This window comes from Culex pipiens, chromosome 2 (assembly GCF_016801865.2).
Source record: "Culex pipiens pallens isolate TS chromosome 2, TS_CPP_V2, whole genome shotgun sequence".
Classification (NCBI taxonomy): Eukaryota; Metazoa; Arthropoda; class Insecta; order Diptera; family Culicidae; genus Culex; species Culex pipiens.
Genome location: NC_068938.1, coordinates 215,932,719 through 215,955,688, shown reverse-complemented (window position 1 = coordinate 215,955,688; position 22,970 = coordinate 215,932,719). Strand labels below are relative to the sequence as shown.

The 22,970-nt window shown below is 35.5% G+C and overlaps 3 protein-coding genes across 5 annotated transcripts; 2 read left to right on the top strand and 1 right to left on the bottom strand.

Annotated features, from left to right (window-relative positions):
- Positions 1–3,841: 3,841 nt before the first annotated feature.
- On the bottom strand, positions 3,842–8,465 carry LOC120430865 (mediator of RNA polymerase II transcription subunit 18). The gene is made up of 3 exons (XM_039595989.2): positions 8,303–8,465; positions 8,144–8,234; positions 3,842–4,329 (listed from the first exon to the last, which is right to left on the bottom strand). The coding sequence occupies exons 1-3, from the start codon at positions 8,431–8,433 to the stop codon at positions 3,907–3,909; spliced, it is 645 nt and encodes a 214-aa protein (XP_039451923.1). The 5' UTR covers positions 8,434–8,465; the 3' UTR covers positions 3,842–3,906.
- Positions 8,466–9,531: 1,066 nt separating this feature from the next.
- Positions 9,532–14,018, top strand: LOC120430867 (uncharacterized). 3 transcript variants are annotated; one of them, XM_039595996.2, is made up of 5 exons: positions 9,532–9,776; positions 10,626–10,824; positions 12,326–12,686; positions 12,774–12,817; positions 12,924–13,089. In XM_039595996.2, the coding sequence occupies exons 2-5, from the start codon at positions 10,684–10,686 to the stop codon at positions 12,966–12,968; spliced, it is 591 nt and encodes a 196-aa protein (XP_039451930.1). In that variant the 5' UTR covers positions 9,532–9,776; positions 10,626–10,683; the 3' UTR covers positions 12,969–13,089. The 3 variants fall into 3 exon arrangements, with proteins under 3 accessions (XP_039451930.1, XP_039451928.1, XP_039451929.1); XM_039595994.2 differs by lacking the exon at positions 12,924–13,089 and adding an exon at positions 13,098–14,018 and having other exon boundaries at positions 9,533–9,776; XM_039595995.2 differs by lacking the exons at positions 12,774–12,817; positions 12,924–13,089 and adding an exon at positions 13,098–14,018 and having other exon boundaries at positions 9,537–9,776.
- A 1,210-nt stretch (positions 14,019–15,228) lies between these two features.
- Positions 15,229–20,176, top strand: LOC120430863 (delta-aminolevulinic acid dehydratase-like). The gene is made up of 4 exons (XM_039595988.2): positions 15,229–15,562; positions 15,633–15,780; positions 18,913–19,365; positions 19,899–20,176. Exons 1-4 carry the CDS (start codon positions 15,453–15,455, stop codon positions 20,172–20,174), a joined length of 987 nt encoding a protein of 328 aa, XP_039451922.1. The 5' UTR covers positions 15,229–15,452; the 3' UTR covers positions 20,175–20,176.
- The last annotated feature ends 2,794 nt before the right edge of the window (positions 20,177–22,970 follow it).

Sequence of the window (22,970 nt, the reverse complement as noted above, 5' to 3'; positions counted from 1 at the left end):
ATGGCAGGACCAAACTAGAGAGAGCAGAAAAAAAAAACATCTTGAAAAATAATTTAAGAATCCATTAAGCGTCCATGTAACTGTATTTTACACGTCTTGAAAAAACAAGCGTAGTTTTGTTTTATTTATTTTATTTTATTGTTGTTGAATCGATAATATTATTTGAATGTTTCCAAATGCAATTTAATTGACTCAGAACTATACAGAAAAAAAAGTTTACTCTAAAAAACTCAATTCTTGATTGAAATTTTAATCACAAAAGCAAAATTTGTATTGAAATGAACTTTTTTTTAAATGTTTGTATATACAATACTGGCATCGGTCTTTCTAAAATGCCTTTTCATCTTTCCAGATTATATTTATAATTACTTATAAAATATTTGTTTTATGAAACAAGATTGTGAATTTGCATTGACTGCTGAGCCGATAAATAACCCGATAGAATTACCATAGTTAAAATCAAATTTCGGAAAAAAAATCTAATTATTTATACAACTTAAAAAAAACATTTACTTCTAACTTTTTATTCAATAAAAATTGGAATTTTTTTTTAATAAAAATATAAAGTATTTAGCTCTAAGCTAGATTATTAAATAAAATTAAAAATATGTATAAAAACCTATTTTTTGCAGCAGAAATTTTTTTTCCCAATTTGTTTGTATGGTTATTTGTAACAATAGTGACATTTTCGCTGTTCGAGGAGGTTTTATTAACACCTAAACTATCAAGCTCGAGAAAAAGGGGGAATTTGTATGGAAATTCCCCCTTTATCTCGAGCTTGATAGTTTAGGTGTTAATGATCTGAAAACACCCAAATGCTTGATTTTTTTTCGATAATTTAGGCTTTTACAGGCAAAATTATGACAAAAGAAATCTTTTTTTTTTTAAGTGAGTGAGCATTATAAACTAATGATCCACAACCATTAAATTGCTTTTCAATATGCCTAGGAGACCAGTTTTAGTGAAATAACTTTAAAATTGACACAAACATTTAAAATAAAAAAAATCACGTAAAAATTATGGTTTTACTACATACTTTTAAACAGTGAAACGATGAATTTACCTTGAAAATCAGACTTCTCCAGTTTTAGATTTTATCTTGCAACAATTTTTTTTTATGAAATCACAATTCAAAGTTTAAAAATAATCGCGCAAGTTTGGACAAATTTCATATATTACAACGTAGTTATTAAATGAATGTTTTTTTACGGTTTCCCTTTTGGTAAAGACAATAATTAATTGTTTTCAGCCCGGATAAAAAATATTTCAAAGCACAAAAGGTTGTCTGAAATTAAACGATAAATTCATATTTTACCCTCTAACGCCCACGAAAGGCCCGATGAAGATCCATAAACTCCATAAATCATAAGGTAAAATTGTAATTTCAAAAAATAACACTTAATCGAGTAGAATTGATTCTTTTTACACAATCCTTTTTGAGATATTTAATGATACCATTTTTTTCGCCATTTTGGCCGCCATATTGGAATCAAAAATTCTAAAGTATAATGAGAACAATAACTTGAATTGAATTAAATCAAATTATGTTCCTTTATTTCATTTTTTTTTTCAAATCATTTTCAAAACGTTGTTGTCAAAAAAATGAATTTTGGGAATTCTCGGGAAATTTAATACTTTTTCCTGGAAACGGAAAATATTTGTTTATGGGAAATCCCGGAAATTTTTTTTCGGGACGAAAAATTGGACGCAGGTTGACAAATTTACATAAAATCGGTTCACGTTATTTTGAAATTTTCTCGTAAATTGAGTTCATTTTATTTTGAAATATTCTCGTAAAAAAACGCTTAAAAAGAATTCGCACAATAGGAGGTCGCGTAAAATGAGTTTTGACTGTATCCTCCATTCGATTGGAAATAGTATTTTTTTTCAGTTTTTAAAAATAGTTTATTTACCCATTGTTCGTGTTACAAACTACCATAACCTGCTCTTAACAAATGTTCAAACTATTTCCAAAAATAATCCTTATGTTTTTTCGCTCATTCCACCTATGCTCTCTTATTTCCTTTTTCAAAACAAATAATGACGGTGCTGATACTCTCAAATTGTAACTGATTGTTTTTACTGCAAGCCATAAAGCTGCCTTTTCTGATTCGCTTTTCTCATCGAGATCTAATTGAACAATATCCTCTAAATCAACTACATTCATTTTATATTTCTTTCTTTGCTCTTGGGCACTCTTTTATTCTGTGTGAATTAGAATCAATTCCACCACATTTGTCGCATCCAGCTGACGTCAAATTTCCAATATTGTAACTTAATCATTTTTCTTTGTTAGGTAACAAATCATTTACGAAACCAAACATTTTTGCACGATCTTCCATTTCGAGGAAGCTTTCACTACAATTTTTTCCAAATTAAAGTCCACTTTAAACACAATTTCCCTTCAATAGCTGGTGATTCACTATTAAGTGTAGAGGTGGGCAAAACCGCTCTTTTTAGGAGCCGCTCATTTTCGTTCGCTCATTAAAAAGAGCCGCTCTTTTGAACGGCTCTTTCGCTCTTTTTCAAAGTTTGGGTGATTTTTTTTTTAATATTCGTGTGATTTTATAAGTTATTTTTCATTGGACTTTTATAAATTACTTGATAAATCAAATTAAAACTGAAAACGACAAGATGCCTTTAAAAACCATAGGTCTTGGTGGTCTCTTTGTCAAGATTTCTACTCGAACCTAAACATTTGAGTAATTGAATGGCATCCAAACTTAAATCTAGGATGCTGGAAAAATTGTTTTTAATTTTAAAATTGCGTTTATTTCTGCAAGAATTGAACTAATGCTGATGTATTATTTGGAGAAAATATTCTGTGAAATCTTTTTTACATTCTGATTTAATCGATAAAGTCTATAAACGCGATTTTTGGTAATATTTAATGTACAATCAGTTGTACAACGATTTTATTTTCATTTTGTTTAGAAAGTCATTTTCTTTTGGGATTAATTTTTATAAGCATTGAAATATTTGAAATTGCATTTTCAATTCTCAAAAACAAATTTAATACTTAATTTTGTTTGGAAATTCAATAAATTATATTTGTAACATAAATCATGCCATCTTGAAACGGTTCTTTCAAAAGACCGAAGTTAAAAAAGAACCGCGGTTCTTTTTTTCTGAGCCACGGTTTGTTCGCTCTTTTCAGTGAACCGGCTCTTTGAGCGGCTCGCTCTTTTTTTGCCCACCTCTAATTAAGTGAAACAAAATAATTATACATCAATTTTACAGTATTTAAATTATGATTGGCAACAACTGCCTTCCCTTCATTCAACCATTCCCTTGCATATAGTTCAAACCTAGATTTCAGTTGAAATACACTTTTTCTTAATATTTTAAAAATAAGGTAATTGAAAAATTAATAAATATTCAGAATACTCTAAGCTCTCCTGATAAAAAGAACTGTATTTAAGATGTATTTTTATCTGATTAAACTAAATTAATGAGAAATAAATATTGAAACTTAGAACAATTATGTTAACTCTATAATATATTTAACAAAAAGCTAAAATTTACAAATTACTGGTGTTACAGAAAAAAATGACTGGGAAATTTAATTGGACACTTACCGGCCACACTATCGTCAGCATAAAATAGCAAAATAGTCACCAAACACGCGCGCGCAAAACAAAAGCACCTCCCCGATTTATGTGCGCACACACAAAGTGAGCGTAAAATTTCGCGCAAAAACATGCTCTCGGCATGACTCACATTCCTCGTAAATTTTCATCTTCAAACCCGCACCGAACGTCATCAGAAGAGGAGTAGGAAGAGGAGAAGGAATTTTTTTCTTTCATCTTTTGCCAGAAAAAAAGAGCGAACGAACCGTAGCTTCCGATTAGGCAATTTTTAATTATTTTCAGTATATTTGCTTAATTTATTGTGTCTCGCGATTGCTTAGGGCATTTGGGCAAACCGTTTGTAGTCGATCTTCTCCAACTGCACGAGCGGTTTGAGCTGTTCCGCAAAGATCCTCATGTCCTCGGCGATCGCGTCCTGTCCGGTCGGAGCGAGCACCGACAGTTCCACCAGATAACTCTGCGAAATTGGCTCCGCGCTGTTGACCTTGAAGATCTTGGACACGGTGACCTTCATGCGGCCCTTCCGGAACATGTAGCCCTTGGTGATGTACTCAAAGTCCACCCGGAAGCCCATCTCGGTGAGGAAGTCGACCACGTGCGGCGAACAGGCAATGTCCAGGCTGCTGCGGACCAGGGTGGGACGGGTGCGGTCACCCAGCTCTGGTTGGCCGATGTAACGCAGCTGGTAGGGAGCGTCCACGTCTTGGGCTTTGCGGACGCGGAGGGTCATCACGGGGGCCTGGAAATGAAATTGTATTCAGTTAATAATGAGGGCTAGATAAGCAGAATATCTATTTACTGGTCACAATCAGACATCTTAACAACCTTCTACACAGTAAAAAAAAAGTGTAAATTTGTAAGGTTGAATATTACCTCTATTGTGATGTAATTTTACCTCAATTTAGACTGAAAAGGTGACTTGACACTAGAAAAGTGGTAAAATTACACATTTTTAGAGGTAAGTTTTTTTTCTAGCAGGAGTATACCCCTTCCCAGAGGTAATATTACCATGTTTTTTTGTAACTGTGTAGTGAACACGGCTTTCCGCAAAGCATTTAATTATGTTTGGGAATTTGTTTGGGAAAAAGCAACTTTTTTTGTCAATTTTTTGTAATTATCATTTTTCTGTCAATTGAAAAACTGATACAAAAAAAAGACCAAAAGACTCATTAACTCGCGGCCACAAAGCGAAAGCGACAAAAAACTGTTCTGACCGTTTCCTACTGTTTGTCACTTCCACACCAATCGCTACCAAAAACTCTCTCGTTGCATCATCATTTTCCAACATGCGAAATACAAATTACCGGCAAACTGTGATACTGCAGGCCAAAAGAGCACCGAGCTGGCATGTTGTTAGAGTCTCTCCTCTCTGAGCGTATTCGTGTGTGACTCGGGTCGACAGACGGAGTAGGCAAATAAATTCACGAAGTATTTGTGTCGCTGGGAGAAGCGATTGAGCAAGTCGCTGGCAGCCTTAGTGTCGTGTTCGCTCGCGACTGGTTGCGAGCTGCAGTTGGCAAAGATTCGTTCGGCGATGAGTGAGTGATTTCTGATCTTTAACCGAAAATCAGGATCAGGTTTTTAATTGGAAGAAAAATGAAAATTACAAAAATCCTTAAATACTCTCAAATATTTAAGTAATGTTTTGAGGCCTATTTACGATCAGAAGATAGCTGTTCTGGTTGAATTGCACTTTTAAAAAAAATCAAATCGTCTAGCCAAAAACAATTATCAAATTAAATTTTGAGAGCGTATTTTATTGTCGAACCTAAAATAATGAAAAAAGGGATTGGGACTCAATCAAGTTAAATTGATAAAGTAACGAGTATCTCAAATCAAAGTGAGCAAGCAACTCTCCATTATTGATGTATCTGAAAATGTTGGTTTAATAGCGGAAATCTGCAAAAGTGATGAGAATTGGTCGAACGGCTTAGACTGATTAAAATGGGTATATTTATAGAATTTTGAAAATAACAATTTTTGGAAAATATTACGATTGAAACGCTACCAAGTTAAATAACTTTTTGGTAAATTTTCTCTATAAGTTTGTTATTTTAATAATTTTCAACAAATCCAAAAATTCCTATATTTTTGTTTCAAAAACGTTGAGTCTTCTGAAATATGCTTCTGAAACATGCTTAATATGATTATCAATAATTAGACCCGTTTTTGTTTGGCCATTAGGGTGACCAACGTCATGTTGAGGTGGTCCAAAAAATCACCATTTTCGTCGATTTTCATAAAAACACATATTTTAAAAAGTCATAACATAGCGCCGTTTCAACCGATTTTAACTCTGTTAGACGCAAATAAATGGAGATTAGGCAAAGTTTTGATTAGGCAAGCATTTGAAAAGTCTCATGAAAACTTCAAATGCCGTTTTGATGGATTTTGGACCAAAGGGCCTATTTCTAAAAATATTTTCATCGGATTCTTCAGATAAACTATACGTGTTAAGTTCTAAAATTCAAAAAAATCGTATATTTTTAGAAAATATTCAATTTTCTCAAATCCCAGAGAAGCATAAGACGGGGAAAAATTTCATATAGCTTTTTCACAAAATACGTTTTTTTTGAAAATTTAAGGCCGTTGCAAATATTTTTCAAAGTTTATGTCGCCCCACCCCCCCTTCAAAATTGGTCTGAAAAATCAGGGGACAAAAAATTTTTTTTCCAAAAAACTTCGAAATTTTAATGAAAATAGAAGTCGAATCAACTGATAACATTCTTAAATGCATTTTTCTGCATTGATAGTAATATTTAGCATGTTTGGGCTTGTTTGAAAATGTTTTGAATTTTTATAAAATTCCAATATACAGCACCGCAAAAAAAACTATTTTTCGCAAAAAATAAAATGTTCGTCAATATTTGGATATTTTGGAAATAAATGATGGCAAAATAACTGGACAGGTGTATAATGCATTTTTAAACACTTTTTTCATTAAAATATTGAAACCATTGCACAGTGGGCGAAATGGAACCCAAAATCGGACTTAATTGAACGCGGCTGGTTCCCTGGTATGAAAAATAGTGTTTCTTATGTAAAAAAAATCCGGGGAATCGATTGGTGATGGTTTCATCCACCGCACGAAACGGCAAAGGGTCCATTTTGCCCCAATTCCCCATTTTTTTACATTTTTTCTTGAAAATCGGTCTGTATTTAGAGCGGAGACTTTATGCGGCCATCAAAAATGCACTTAACTTATGTGAAAATGTCCCAGGAAAAATAACCACTTGCACCGCAAAAATCATCTTGGGTTCATTTAACCCCAATTCCGCTATGATAGCATTTTTGGCCATTTTCAAATGTTAGGTCAGATTTTAAAAATCTGAAAATATTTTTATCGTAAAGATCAGACAATCTATATATATATAAAAAATTTCGATGGTTTTGTTCGAACGCGAATCAGTTCAATACGGAGCGTCAGATCGAGGTGATCTTTGTTGCGATAGGTTCGTGTAAGCCCAAGGAAGGTTTATACGCAAACGAATTGGCACTTTGGCCACTCTGGAACCGATTCCGGAGCATCGGAAAATTGTATGGGGAAAGTTACGTAAAATCAAATTTTGATCACAGGAGGCTGAATAAGCAACAAGAAAAAAACGTCAATAAACGAAAAAAAAGGCAGAACGAAGTTTGTCGGGTAAGGCTTGTTTCACATAAGAATGACGATTTGCACTTGCTTGTTTGACTCATTTATGTTGATATAGAAATTAAACAAAATAAAAAGATTGAAGAATCAGTTTTGGGCCAATTTTCCCAAACGCAGAATAAACTACCTTTTACATAATTTTTATTTTTATCAATATAAATGTGTTAAACTATCAAGTGCAAATCGTCATTCTTATGTAAAATTGTCTGATCTTTACGATAAAAATATTTTAAGATTTGTAAAATCTGACCTAACATTTGAAAATGGCCAAAAATGCTATCATAGCGAAATTGGGGTCAAATGGACCCTTGGTGATTTTTGCGGTGCAAGTGGTTATTTTTACTTGATTCCTGGGACATTTTCACATAAGTTAAGTGCATTTTTGATGGCCGCATAAAGCCTCCGATCTAAATACAGACCGATTTTCAAGAAAAAACGTAAAAAAATGAGGGATTGGTGCAAAATGGACCCTTTGCCGTTTCGTGCGGTGGATGAAACCATCACCAATCGATTCCCCGGATTTTTTTACATAAGAAACACTCTTTTTCATACCAGGGAACCAGCCGCGTTCAATTAAGTCCGATTTTGGGTTCCATTTCGCCCACTGTGCATTGCTCGTAATTTCAATTTGTATACTTTTTTATTTTTTTGCCCCCCCCCCCCTCGACTTTGGTCAGAGTCGAGGGACATAAACTTCAAAAAATATTTGCAACGGCCTAATTATTTTACACTAAAAACTAGAATACAGTGAAAGTCTATATGATATTCGCGTTGTTTGATACAGTAAATTATAAAAATTTGACTGTATTAAAAACATACGATAAATCAGTATTTTGCACCAAAAATTGTAATACTGTGAAAATCTATTCAAAGTGCTTGATTAGAAGATTCATTTACTTACCTTTTCATTCGGAACCTTCAAACTAAGACACATCTCATAGTCTGAGAACGTTTCCGGTCCGGTGTCCACATTGTCGCAAAGTCCACGCAACCTAAAATTTAAAAACATTGAGATTATTATTCAAAACATTACTTTTACCTACTGCCAGCCGAAACTTACCGGTGCAGCAAATGCTCGGCGGCCGAGTCCAAAATCGAACCCTGCAGCAGAAATTCCTGGTTCGGGATGATGTTCGACTGGAGCGCCTGGTGTAGCAGGTCCACCGCCGGCGTCAACGTGGAGGTGGCCATCGCGGGTTGAAATCCGGAATTACGGAATGAAACGATCGAATCAGGCGTCTTGTCTTCGCTTGCGAAGAGAGTGAGGTAAACAACAACAAAACGGAGTTTGACAGCTCGTCGCTGTAGCCGGCTTTCGGAGGGTGGTGAGGTGAGTTTTGTACAGGGGGTAGCGAAGAAGCCGCCATCTTGAAGTTCAGATAACAAACACTCAGAATCAGTATTATTCATATTACTTTGGTAACACGAAGTGTGTTATCCTGGTTAAACTCAAAAGTCCTATGCAAATGTGTAAAACCAAACTGAAAAATGTGTAATGCCGATTCACAGTGTACGGGCGCACTGTTTGATCGACCAAAAGAAAAAAAGCAAAAAAAGGTAAACAGAAAAATCACTTTTTTCGATATGAATTTTCAGCCAATATTGGGATGGAATCTCCAAGGATATGATAGAATTTGCCATCAGCAACACAATTCACGTGTTTTTTCAGGTATTTATCGATTGAATTGCGGGAAATTTGAAAATAAAAAACCCAAACAATGATTTGTTATGGGCTACCATTTGACAGCTAGTGCTTTTGTTGTGGGCTCTCATTTGACAACCGTGCTAATGTCGACTGTTGTCAGTTTGCTTTGGTCGGAATAGGGTTGCCATCCCCCCGGTTTTGTAATAAGTTGGGTGGTGAGTATTGTTGGCGGCCATGTTGGGTGCGATTAATGTCATGATTATTGTTTTGTTTTTACTGGATTGTTGAGATTGTAACTCAACAGAATTTTGTCAATCTTTCAAACACGGTAAGTATAATATTTTCTTTGCTGTCAATCTGTCAAATATCTATCATTCTGTCATTTAGAGTTATCAGTCAACTGTCAACTCAAACCAGCAAACTTGTTTACAAGTTGCACCACATTCGTCGTGAAACATTTCCCTTATATCACACTGCACCACTGGCGAACGTAAACAAAAACCTACGAAACAACTTTCAAAGCGCACTCTGTCAAAACTCAAGGCAATCTTGTTCTTCGTCTGTCCCCTCGCCCATGGACCCCTCGTTTAAAAACCCCCTTTATGTACTCGCTGGTCGTTCATTGTAGAACCAGAGGAGAACCCGTGTGTGTTGACGTTGAAACGTCGTGGTGGACGGTCAGGCCGCGCGATTTCGCGTTTTATTTTCGCGAGTACATTTGTACATAAAAAAAAACATTCTGCAAATGGGCAGTGTGTAGTTTAAGGAACGGCTTATGTGCATTTACGTACTGGGATTAAAACGGGGAGTCGTAATTTATCCAGTCACGATCCGTGCTCGTGAGTGAGCAGATGACAATAACGCGTCTTCGAGAGTCATTTTCCACTAGGTAAGATTGATTTTTGCTTCGCTACGTTTCATTCTTGGATCGATTTCTTTGACGGTGGTGAACGTCGAAGCAGGCTTTTTTCGGTGAATGTGCGCTATTTGGGTGGATTCCCTAACATCTAGTAGGCGCCTTAATTGTGCAAGATTTGTTTGTAAACTATCGACATGGGGTTGGAGAGCCTGTTTGCGAGATATTACATAAACTGCGCTTAAACTCGATTAGTTCAGAGCCTGCTGCTGCAGCTATTGCTTACCTTCTTCTGTTTTCTTCTACCGTTCGCTTAGACGCTTGGATCGCTGTAGGTTTCTGTGTCAGCACAAGCTTTGTCGCGTGTCCAAGCGTGAAATTGGAGTCGTTCACCATCCCCTTGCTTTGTCTCAACCTTCAAGGTCGTTCGCATGGCCTACCTTGATGCATTTCGGTGCAACTTTCGCGCAATTCGAGCTTTTTGGTTCAGTCGACGCCTACTTGGTTGATTCGAACTCTCGTGGTTCATTGACTGAAAGTGCTCCAATCAGCCTCATTATCTTGACTCGTTTATCGCGCTTGCTTTCTTATCTCGGTGACCGGACCATATGGTACACGCACAGCAAAACCAAACAATTGGCCCTCTTCTCTCGGTTTGTGGTTTGTACACAAATCACGTCGCCGTCTGCGGACCACTTGTCATCGCGCGGTGCAACCGCAGCAGGCCTGGAACTTATCAATTTTCCTCTCGGTTCGGTCCAGCGTTCCGCGTTTTGACATGGCTTGCTTTGCTTGTTTACCCTCAATGTTTACTTTGTCATAAATTACTGTTTCTGTAAACATGCTCTCATTTAGCGTTTCTCCTTTTTTTCTCTGTTACAGCTGATTCGACACCTCCACTGCACACACCTGAGTTGATAAACTTTAGTCCGTCAGAAAAATGCACATGCACATGTCGTTCTGGTGGGGCGCGGACGTCGGCGATGTGTTCTTCAAGGGGCTGACGGTGAACACGACCGGCGCGATGGTGGCGCTCTGCGTCACGCTGACCGTGCTGTCGATCCTGTACGAGGGCATGAAGGTGAGTTGAAATCTGTTAAGCCCTTTGCTAAAAAGAAAAGTTAAAAATAAAATCGAACTGGACGCCACGCGCACCTGCCTCTGGGCTGATAAGAGTCAAAAGATACAAATGAGTTGATACCGGAATGACGGAGCTTTCCGTTTACTTCAATCAAAATTTTGCGTTAAATAAAAAATGAGAGCATTATCAGTCTTTAATGTCTGTCAGTGGTGAGAAGAATACGTTGGCATCAGCAACATTGTTTCAAATATAATGGATTCTCAGTTACCGTCATCTGAGGTGAATCGGAACATTTTTTTGTTTGAAAAGCCGAATTAAAAGATGACTTATTTTTTTAAGTGTTACTATTTTTTTAAAAAAGGTCCTAAGCACCTTCATTTTTGTCATTTTTGTAATTTTTGTCATTTTTGTCATTTTTGTAATATTTGTCATTTTTGTAATTTTTGTCATTTTTGTCATTTTTGTCATTTTTGTCATTTTTGTCATTTTTGTCATTTTTGTCATTTTTGTCATTTTTGTCATTTTTGTCATTTTTGTCATTTTTGTCATTTTTGTCATTTTTGTCATTTTTGTCATTTTTGTCATTTTTGTCATTTTTGTCATATTTGTCATATTTGTCATTTTTGTCATTTTTGTCATTTTTGTCATTTTTGTCATTTTTGTCATTTTTGTCATTTTTGTCATTTTTGTCATTTTTGTCATTTTTGTCATTTTTGTCATTTTTGTCATTTTTGTCATTTTTGTCATTTTTGTCATTTTTGTCATTTTTGTCATTTTTGTCATATTTGTCATATTTGTCATTTTTGTCATTTTTGTCATTTTTGTCATTTTTGTCATTTTTGTCATTTTTGTCATTTTTGTCATTTTTGTCATTTTTGTCATTTTTGTCATTTTTGTCATTTTTGTCATTTTTGTCATTTTTGTCATTTTTGTCATTTTTGTCATTTTTGTCATTTTTGTCATTTTTGTCATTTTTGTCATTTTTGTCATTTTTGTCATTTTTGTCATTTTTGTCATTTTTGTCATTTTTGTCATTTTTGTCATTTTTGTCATTTTTGTCATTTTTGTCATTTTTGTCATTTTTGTCATTTTTGTCATTTTTGTCATTTTTGTCATTTTTGTCATTTTTGTCATTTTTGTCATTTTTGTCATTTTTGTCATTTTTGTCATTTTTGTCATTTTTGTCATTTTTGTCATTTTTGTCATTTTTGTCTTTTTGACATATTTGTAATTTTTTGTCATTTTCGTACGCTTTTTATTTCCAGGCCAGGCCTACCACGCAAAGTTTACCGCAATTTTGATTCGGAGAAATGAAGTCAAGCAGTTTTAAAGAACCGTTATTAGTTTGTGAACTGGACAGATACTTAAATCTAGTTTTAGGGGGTGATTTACTGAAATTAAATTGAGTTTGAGATTCCTTGCAAACTGACCTGGAAGTTTAATCTGTTTAAAGTTATTGAGGGTTTTTCAAACGCTTATTTACGAATTTACCTTTTTTCAGGTCCACGGCGCCAAGGTGCGCGCCCGCGCGGCCCGCGAGCGCAAACGGTCCGGTTCCTGTCCGCCGCCGAGTGAGTCCGCCACCCTGCTCTCGCTGGAACTCCCCCCGAGCGGACTGCGGCCCCTGTCGCGCCGCGTTTGTGCCTTTCTCGCCGAAGCCACCGTCTTCCTGTTCCACAACATGCTCGGGTACGCCCTCATGCTGACCGTCATGATCTACAACGGGTACCTGTTTGTAGCGGTTGTTGGTGGAATGGCCATCGGCTACTTCCTTTTTGGCCACATGTCCATGAAGGTCAACATGGAGAACGTCCAGGCGCGACAGACGAACGTGATTTGCACGGCCCGCTGCCTCCAGACAGGTTAGTCGGGAACTGTTTGTGGAGTGTAACGCGCGCTTGTAACACTAACCCTCGTGTCTTGTATGTGTATTTGTTTGTTTTTTCTAGCCGAATCCTGTGCAATGAGTCATTCCGCACCCTGTCCCTCCTCTGTATGTGACGATCGCTTTTGAGTTTCCCATCATTGAGTTTCACCATTAATTCTGTTAACCCTCTTTGTGTTTTTTCCTCACCATCTTTATTCCCACCTTTTTCTAGCGATCCAAGCCACCCCGAAGCAACTATCAAACCCTCTGCTCCTGAAACCCAGATCAACTGTCATTCCCACCATTTTGTTTTCGTCCGCAACGCCTACTGCGTGATTTCATTTGATTTAAAATTTCCACTGTTTATTTTTTTATTTGTTTGCCACAACCGTCACACCTTTCACAGATTCGTCCGACCAACCTTCAGCGTCCGCTCCCAGTCAGGAATTCGGCGGCGATGACGCCGGACCGTCAACCCGAGTAACCACCGTAGCAGTGTGCCACTGACTTTTGCTCAGTGTGTCAGCGATTTATATGCACCCTTTTAACGTTTCAAGATATTACGTAATCTCAGTGTCTCAAGTCTGGAAATTGCTGTATTTTAGCGTTCGTTTAAGCTCTAATGAGAAGAGAAGAGAAAGGGGGAAAAGAAGAGGAAGCAGCTGTAAGGGTTTCCAAATTAAGCGCACCACCAAAATTCTAAGCCATTTCTAAGCCATTTAGGGCAGGGTAGATAGTGTAGTGTAGCAAGGGCTGAATTGCAATTTTCTTCTACGCAGGCCAAACAAGAATACAACAAAAAATTATAACTAAACAAAAAGACAAATATGTAGCATAACTCTGTGATCTGTATATAAATTAGAGGAGCAAACAAAATATTACAAACAAAAAGAAGCATACTACTAAAGTCGTACTAAGCCGATGATTTGTTGTTTGCAGCCAATATCGAGTGTACCTTTATAGTCGAGAAGAAAACACAAAAAATATTAAACAAAAAAGCAAACGTCGCGAAGCCAATCATATTTAGTCAGTTGGTTGTAATTTGTCGATTAGTTTTCTCCCCCCAGGTTAAATGTGGTGCTGGCTATTCGGGTAAGATTTAATTTTAAACACCACCTTTATTTTTGCTAAATTTTATTCCAGTTTTTGTGTTATTTTAAGAATTCATTCTTTGTGTAAACTATTTTTAATTCTAAGTTATTGCAACATAAAATCATTGCATTGCTTTGGTATCGAATGCTACCGCTGCCAAAATTATTTAGTTAGAGTTCTTATAAAAGATATTGTAAACTTAGAGATATAATAAAGTATCACTGTTAGAAAAAAATATTTGATATTCATAATTCAGACAATCCATTAATCAGACCTCTAGAATACTCAACAGCAACAAACAACTCTAATTTGAGTTTATTATTTGATAAAACTTAACAACGTTTCAAACGTTCTTGCGTAGAACCACAGAGAACAGATTGGTTCTAACTTGTGTGTAAACCGTGTAAACTAATAAAAATGCGTTGCATACAATCTTGCATCAAAGAAATTAGAGTGTGCAGGATACGCTTGGCGGCGCCACCGTCGCGGCTGAGAATACTTGACTTAACAATTAAAAAGGCTCAATAATTTCGAAAGAAAATAAATGTTAATCTCGTTTAAATATAAAATTCACTTCTGTTTAATTCCAGTTGACTAAAAATAATGCAAAAATGCATTAACATTAACGAAACCATAACAGAAAATTCATTCAAAAATTATTTTTCAAGCGACAACTTAAAATAGTCCCTTTACACATGTTATGTCCGATTTCGTTTTGTTTACCTTCTTTGGCGCGTAAAATTACAACCCTCTGATGAAGGGCAGTCAGACATTAGTCTGATGTCGTTCGTACGGAATGTTTTATGCAGTGATTAGATGGTCCAACGTTCTGCTACTGTAGGCCATCATGATTTTGGAAGTGGCGCTATCTAGGCGGATGGTGCACACCATAGCTCTTTTCAACGTATTTTGGTTTGAATTTTTACACACGTTTTTCAATGCTGTTTGTTCAATGATATACATCTGTTTTCTGTGGTAGAACGGCGTATTTTTTATATTCTGATTTTTACGAATTTTCAATGTTTTCATTTTATAAAATAAGTATGTTTTTTTTCTGTTGAATGCTTGAAAATAGTTTTAAATGTGTGCTCAAAAAAAGTAACACGCTAAATACTTCTTAGATGAATTTTATAAATTTTTAATTTTAAAGTTGTATTCAACTTGCATGCAACTTTGCATGCAAGTGAATTGTTTCAACCATCAAAACATCAATATCTTCTGTCAATTCCAAATAAATAAGCCGGGTCTTAAGTATCAAACTTTATTTACATTCTCTTTAACTGCAATGTTTTCAACTAGAGCGTAAAATTACAATTCTGTAATGTAAAATTGTAAGAATTTTGTGTCAGTTTAAGTAAGTATGAATTCAAATACCAATCTGCAATCGTTCTATTTACAAAACATCTTCGATTCCAGGAGTATCGTGCCGTACTTACCAACACTTAAGTCACAACAACCGTAAAAAAATAAACCATTACCATCACATTCCTGAAACCGGACTTCACACACCATTCGTTACACAATCACTCTGCGATAGGGTCTTCAGGGTGAAAGTCAGCGCGTTGATAGAAGTTTCACGTTGCATCAGTCGCGTTCCGTATCGCGAAATACAAGACTGATAAACTCAACCAAAATTTGAAGTCAGTTCAATTCAAGTCATTCCCCCAAGATGTCCCTGACGAAGCTCCACAGCAGCATCTTCCATCCGACGTTGCGCAAGCTCCAGTGCCAGGACGTGGACATTGCGGCCCACAATTTGATGTATCCGATCTTTCTTGTGTGAGTGTCACGTAGTGGCTTGATAAAATCAGTTCACTCAACTATTTGCAATGGTACTTATCACTTGCAGGGAAGATGACGATGCGATTCAGGAGATTACCAGCATGCCCGGAGTGGCCCGGTACGGGATCAACCCACTGAAGAAGCACTTGACGCCGCTGGTCGAGAAGGGACTGGCGTCGATTTTGCTGTTTGGAGTTGTGGAAAAGTTGCCGAAGGTATGTTGTTTGAATTTCTTATTTTTCTAGATAGTAATCAAAGTTTACGTCAAAAGTCTATTTAGAGGAAGTTATCATATGTTTGGTAAGCTTCGGATTCGGTCCTACTTCTATTAACTTTGCTGATTTTAACTATTAAAACAACTTATTTTAAAAACTTTTAGGAGTAACTTGCGTGCTCAAGCTCATGCTAAGCTATTTATTACTCATTTTCAGTTGAAAACGCCTTTTAGAAGCTGAGTAATTGATAATTGTCTACGACAGGCATGCGAAACCTTTTTGGCTCAATTTTCACATTTTTGATCGTCAAAATAACAATTGCACATTTTTCATAGTTTATTTTGTTTTTATCCGGGCCGGCCGGACCATTTTTCACTTAAAACTTGCATAAAAACGAATTGCAAAAATATTTTTCAAATCTATTATTAAAGCTATGTTCACTGGTCATCTGAAACCAATTTCACCAAATAAACCATCAAAAAAGGGCGATTGTTATTTTGACGATCAAAACTGTGAAAATTGAGCCAAAAATGTTGGACAGTAAATCGACTTATCTTGTTTTTATTGAATTGGATGAAATTCCTCAGCGTGGGCTAATTGTTTTTTTTTTTCAACTCGCAATATCTCGGAAATATATTTCCTGATTTCTTGAAATAGGAAACTTTATAAAAAAAAGCGTAATTTATAATTTCAAATTTTATTTTGCATTTAAAATTGATACAAGTTTGTTTTGGAAATGTTAAAAAAAAACCTTTTTTTTTCAATATATATCTCCAGCGTAAAAATAAATTAGGAGTTTTTTTCATTCTGCCTACTATTTTTTTAAGTTCTTATCATAACCTAAAACTTTGCCCAAGACACCAAATGAATCAGAAAATACCCTCTTGTGGAACAAATTTTCGAAAATTTACGTACCCATATTGTATGACCAGATCGAAAATATTTTGAAGACTAGTATCAAAAAACAAATAATGCAAAATTACTTCGTTTGAAAAAGGGAATGCATGGAGAAGTTTCAACTAATCAAAAAAAAACAAGTTAAAAATTACGACAAAATTTGTGAAATTTTAGAGTATTACTCAACAGTAGCTGATCGTAAAATGCTGTTAGGCCAACATTAGGTGATAATCGAATAACAAATGTAAATGTAAGACCACATATTCAAAAAAAAAAGAAACGATGTTGTGGTTTTTACGCTACAAAAATTTTGATTGTTTTTTCTAAATTAAATTTCTGGAGTTTTGTTTTAGAAGGCCCAAAAAACTTTTTTTTTTAATTATTTGTTTGTGGTTTTGTTTACATTTTACTTAAGGTGGTTCAAAAACACAAAATAAAGAAATATATTTCAAAAATGCATGCAACTTTCAAAATTAAAAAATAAACGGAAAAATGTGTCTGATTTTGAATCTTTTTTTTTTAGTTAGAAAATATGTGCAATTTGACTTTTCACTATTTTAAAGGTTATTTTAATGTATAAATTATCTATCTCCCATAACAAGTATTCGGCAATCATTTAATTTATTGAAGCTTTTTTGTTTATAATGAATAAAAGTTTTAAATAAAGAGAAACCAAAAAATAAATCGAAATATTTGGAAATTATGTGTTGTTGAATGATATCGTCTCTTTTCAGATATTTCAATTATGTTTATTTTAATTTAATTTGTTTTACCTTTTTATTGAATAATCCGTTAAACTGATTTTTCAAAGAAAAAATAAGCCTTCTACAAATTTTATCAAAAGATTCTGTCCCTCAGCATTGACCATTACTAAGGGTAAAGAGAAATAGAATTCATAATTTATCCTTAAAATGTTTGGATATCGAAAACGGTGCACTTTATCAAAAACTTTATCAGTTACAAATTTCAATTTTACCAAGCAAGCTTAAATTTGAGATTCGATTTGGGGTGACATTGATAGGATTTATTTTTCATATAAAAAAGTATCATTAAAAATTGTTACTTTAAAAACCAGGATGACTTTGAAAGTGTGTTTCTGACAAATTGCAGCCAAAAAATGAGCAAATTGAATTAATGATGTCAAATTAATAACTAGAAAATTATAACTAAATGTTTGTTCCATTAAGTTAATTAAAATATTATAACAATCATATAAATTTTATGTTAAGTGAATAAAAAGTACTAAGTTTGATCAAAATTCATGAAAATATAAATTTTTTTCCACCAAAACTAGTTGTGATTCAAACATTTTCTAAATTTATATAGAACATTATTCTACCGGAAATGCCTATAAATCGGAAGATATTGTTGATTTATATTTTAATAACACATAAACTTGAAACCTAATTTGGTGAATAATTTAAATTGTTTAAAAAATCCGATTTTATAGTTCGTTTTCCGAATCAAACACATTTTCATTGAGAAAACCATGACTATTTAAGAATTTAAAAAATCCTATTAATCTCTGCTTTCATACTTCTTTTTAACTAACTTTTCAAACTTTTCATAATTTGTTAAAGCTTGAGGTACTTTGAACACTTTTCTACCAATTTACCCATTTTGTTACATTCTAATATTTATGTTGCTCATTCTATAAATTCCTTTAATATTTCCATTACTTTAAACATAAACAATAATAATAAGTTCATCCTTGGCCTGCTCCTTAGTTTATTTACATTAAGGCCGATGCAAATATTTTGCAAAGTTTTTGTCCCCCGGCTCTGGCAGGGGTCGAGGTCCAAACAAATATAAATATTGAAATAACAAGCCATGTTTTAAACATTTTCATGGAAAATGTTTTAAAATGCATTTTACACAAGTTCAGTTGTTTTGCAATAATTAGTTATAAAAAGTTGTAAAATTTAACTTTTTGCGGTACTAATCATCGAAAACTTTCAAAAATTCAAAAGATTTTTTAATAATTCCAAACATTCTGAAAATGATTCTAAACAATGCATGAATGCATTTTAAATTGATTTCAGGTGATTGCACTTAAATTCCTTTGGAATTTTGAAGATTTTAGAAAAAAACATTTTTTGCTTATTTTTCAACCCGACATTGAAAAAAAACTTTAAATAATTTTTTCAATCAGCCTTATATAAATATAATATGATTGCTTCAAAAGTGATACCCTAATAAATCAATTTATTATACCAATTTCCTCTCCCATTCCAGGACCCCACCGGCACCGGCGCCGACTCGCAGGACAACCCCGTGGTCAAAGCGCTGCCGCTGCTCCGCAAATGGTTCCCCGATCTGCTGATCGCCTGCGACGTGTGCCTCTGTCCGTACACCAGCCACGGTCACTGCGGTGTCCTCACGGAGGACGGCGTCATCGACAACGAACCCAGCATCCAGCGGATCGCGGAAATCTCGCTGGCCTATGCCCGGGCTGGGGCGCAGATTGTGGCCCCGTCGGACATGATGGACAACCGGATTTGGGCGATCAAGAAGATTTTGCGGGAGAATAAGCTGGAGAATCGGGTTTCGGTGCTGTCGTACTCGGTCAAGTTTGCGTCCGGATTTTACGGACCGTTCCGGGATGCGGCCAAATCGGCACCGGCCTTTGGGGACCGCAAGTGCTACCAGCTGCCACCGGGATCGAAGGGGATTGCACGACGAGCTGCGGTAAGACCTTTTTGAAATGCCCCACTGGAATTGGAAACATTTGTTGCGCAGTCTCAGAAGCAATATTTTGGTGGGCGTTTTGTTTTGGTTCTTGAAATTTCGGCAAAACACAGTTCATTATGTACTGCTGCTCCGCCACGTGGTTCTGACTATCTAGCGGCGTCGAGGAGTCAAAAGGCAATGGCTCTTCTCTCTAAAACAAGCTCGAAAAACTGAAGCCGGAATCGTTCTTTGTTTTGCTTGCTCCAACTCCCTCGGAAAGTTCTGAATTCTTTAGGATGCTTGGGGCTTTCAGGGTGGGAGATATTATTTGCGCTGTGGGAAATGCTTGCGCAAGAAGCAATATCGGAGAAAAGTTCTTTGTAATGGATTCTGTGGAACTTTTTCTTTTAGGAAACTGAGAGATGTTGAAGAAGGCACTGACATGAACAAAAACTGAACTAGTCTTGTCAGTTTTCTTCATTACAAAATTTAACTCATACAAAATGTAGAAGAATTATTTAATCAGGATTTAAAATTCTTCTCAATTTCAGAAACGCGACGTCGAAGAAGGCGCCGACATGCTGATGGTGAAGCCCGGCATGGCCTACCTGGACATCGTCAAGCAGGTGAAGGACGACTACCCGGAGCTTCCGCTGTTCATCTACCAGGTGTCCGGCGAGTACTCCATGCTGCTGAACGCCGGCAAGATCGGTGCGTTCGACCTGCGGACGGTGTTGTGGGAGGTTCTGGTGGGAATGCGCCGGGCCGGTGCGGATTGCATCATCACGTACTTTACGCCCACGCTGCTCGACTGGCTGCGGGAGTAGATTCGCCCGCGATGATGAGCTTCAAAGTTGTTGAGCGATTATTGTACTTGCTCGTGTAATTTGAGTTTGATTTCAGACATCGAAACGGTGTGGGTGTGTGATTAACTCTTTAGAAGAACTTTGGTTTGTTCCGAGAACAAAAAATGCGAAATCTGTTTTGTGTCTAGATTTAATAATGAAAAATAAAAATATTTAAACAAATTTCAAACTCTTTTTAAATTGATGCAAATGAGCATTATGCAACACACTCCCTCGACTCTTGCAGACTGAAAATTCTATCAAATTATTCTCGATTTCCCTTTGAACGTCTACAAAACACACCATTAAATCGCGACGACCTCCCCCTTTCCACAACAATAGTGGCAACCAAGTGGCAACATTCTCAGCGAAGGGTGGCCAACCGTGCATAAATCCACCCAAACAGCCACCCCCAAACATCACCCAGCCCAGCACCCCCAGGGGACCGTTTGTCTGTTTATGACTGCAACATAAATAAACAAGTTCGCGTAGAAATGCAACTTCATCCCTCAAACCACCCACCTCCCCCATCATCATACAAATTCTTACTCAAGAGTTCTACACCGAGAGAACATTGCAAAGGTATTTGACATTGCAACGAAAACAAACAAACCAAGTCGCCCTCCTCTCCGCTCATAGCAGCAAGATCATAGCAAGCTTTTTGTTGTCCGCGGATGATTACGCTCTCTACCTCTCTCGCGTACTAATGTTGGGAAGCCGCTCTGTTTTGTTTTGGTTGTAAATTTCCTCTCAAGTGGTGGCGCCCACCCGCTTGATGTGATGGGTGGTGGTGGGAGAAGGATGCTGAACGGAAAGGGAGAGAGAGAAGGCTTTGCTCTCTCACGAATGCTCATGGTTTATGCAAGACGACCGAAAAAGCATAATCGGAAGTTTTGCGTTCGCGGCAATGGTTCGTGTGTTGTTTTGGATAGTGAGAATGCGGCATTTGCAAAATATAAAATCTCAATTTAAAAAGATCAAATTAAACAAAACAATGTAAATGAGCCAACATGAGTTTGTAAAGAAAAGAGTTTAAACATTTTTGTTTACAAACTCATATTGGCCCCCTTTACAATGTTTTACAAAACATAAATCTTGTTTAATTAGTTTTTTTTTATTTTTAGTTTATAAATTCTTGTTAATCCCCTAAGCTTTTACAAACGCTTTTAAATTTTTTATTATAATTTTTTAATGGGATCCAAGTTTACTTTTTCAGAAAAGCGTATATTTTATATGTTTAACTGCCTTACCTAAACTCAGCCCCAAATGGTAGTCCCAGATGTACTCTATAAACTCCAGGTCGGATTGAGTTTGTGCTATTTTCACTAAAAATGCTAATATCTTCCTTAAGATTTAACCATTTAGGATGCTTCACCTATCTTTTTGTTGCATTTTTTGAGTCCATTCAGATGTTTTTTTTTGAATTTTTGAAATTTAGGTAGTTACGGAAATGTTAAGATTTATGAGGTTTTTGAAGGGGGAGGGGGGGTTTGCGAGACTGTGACGTCACGCTAAGTTTTTTTTTATGATTGCATAGTATTAATTCGTAATGTTATAATTGAAAAAAAAATGTTATAATTAGACAACTTAAATTTTTTTTCATATGAAAATTGGCAAAAATACTAAAAATATTAGAGTAAAGAAATAAAAACTATAAAAAATCCCATCGAAAACCAGGGGAGGGGGTCTGGCAAAATGTGTCGTACTTTTTGAGGGGGGGTTCAACATTGCGTGATAAAGTGTGACATAGGGGGGAGGGGGTGGGGGATCAATTTTGGCCGATTTTTGCGTGACATACTTTATGGATGACGCCTAGTTCTATGAGTCTAGACTAATTTTCTGATCGATTTGGTGTCTTCGGCAAAGCTGTAGGATATGATTGAGAATTTTCGGAAAAAATAGGTTCCAGAGGAAAAATCGATTTTTTTATTTACTTTTTATTATAATTAAATAATTCCCAAAAAATAGTGTTTTTTGAAAATGTCGAAAAACTGTTTTTTTAAATATTTTTTTTTGAATTTGCGAAATGAATTTGCAATTGAAAAGTACTCAACATTTTTTTGTAGCGTTCCAAGTTATAGCCCCTTTGGGGCTTAATTTTAGTTTTTTATGCATTTTAAAAAGTTTCTTGAAAAAAAGAACCAAGCCATAGTTTCAACTTTAAAATGGAAAAAGTGATTTAAAATGCATTTAGTTTCAACATTAGAATGGGAAAAGTGATTTAAAATGCATTTAGTTTCAACATTAGAATGGAAAAAGTGATTTAAAATGCATGTAGTTCAGTTGTTTTGCAATCATTAATTTTCAAAAAACGTCAGATTAGACGAAATCAAAAATTTAAGCGTAAAAAAAAACTTTTCGCGATAGTAAACTTTGAAAATTTTCAAAAAATCAAAACATTTTTAAATTAAAAACGATTCTTAACGCAGGGGAATACATTTTAAATTGATTTCAGCTGAATGCACTTAAATTTCCATTTAATTTTTTTTTGAAAAAAAAAATTCCCCCTGATTTTTCGGGCCAAAAACTTTAAATAAAAATTGTACCAGCCTAATCTGATTATTCAATTTTCAAGGTTTTAGAGAGGAAACCTTAGGAAATTTTCTTTGCTTTTTTAAAATATGTTGGTTGGTGTTGGTTTTCCTATTCAATAATTATTTTTCAATTACTGATCTGATTTGGATAAATTTTACTTCGGATAATCGAATCTTTGGATTATCGGATCAAAATATTTTTTTTGTTTTATTTTTGATTATCGAACTTATGTATGACCCCTAA

Bases quoted from the DNA above. Each gene is read 5' to 3' on its own strand.
- LOC120430863 (XM_039595988.2), top strand. From the start codon at position 15,453: ATGTCCCTGACGAAGCTCCACAGCAGCATCTTCCATCCGACGTTGCGC. The intron at 15,781-18,912 runs GTATGTTGTTTG...CTCCCATTCCAG, and splicing joins TTGTGGAAAAGTTGCCGAAG to GACCCCACCGGCACCGGCGC. The intron at 19,366-19,898 runs GTAAGACCTTTT...TCTCAATTTCAG, and splicing joins GGATTGCACGACGAGCTGCG to AAACGCGACGTCGAAGAAGG.
- LOC120430867 (XM_039595994.2), top strand. From the start codon at position 10,684: ATGCACATGCACATGTCGTTCTGGTGGGGCGCGGACGTCGGCGATGTG. The intron at 10,825-12,325 runs GTGAGTTGAAAT...ACCTTTTTTCAG, and splicing joins TCCTGTACGAGGGCATGAAG to GTCCACGGCGCCAAGGTGCG. The intron at 12,687-12,773 runs GTTAGTCGGGAA...TGTTTTTTCTAG, and splicing joins GGCCCGCTGCCTCCAGACAG to CCGAATCCTGTGCAATGAGT.
- LOC120430865 (XM_039595989.2), bottom strand. From the start codon at position 8,433: ATGGCCACCTCCACGTTGACGCCGGCGGTGGACCTGCTACACCAGGCG. The intron at 8,235-8,302 runs GTAAGTTTCGGC...TTTAAATTTTAG, and splicing joins GCCGAGCATTTGCTGCACCG to GTTGCGTGGACTTTGCGACA. The intron at 4,330-8,143 runs GTAAGTAAATGA...TTTCATTTCCAG, and splicing joins TGAAGGTTCCGAATGAAAAG to GCCCCCGTGATGACCCTCCG.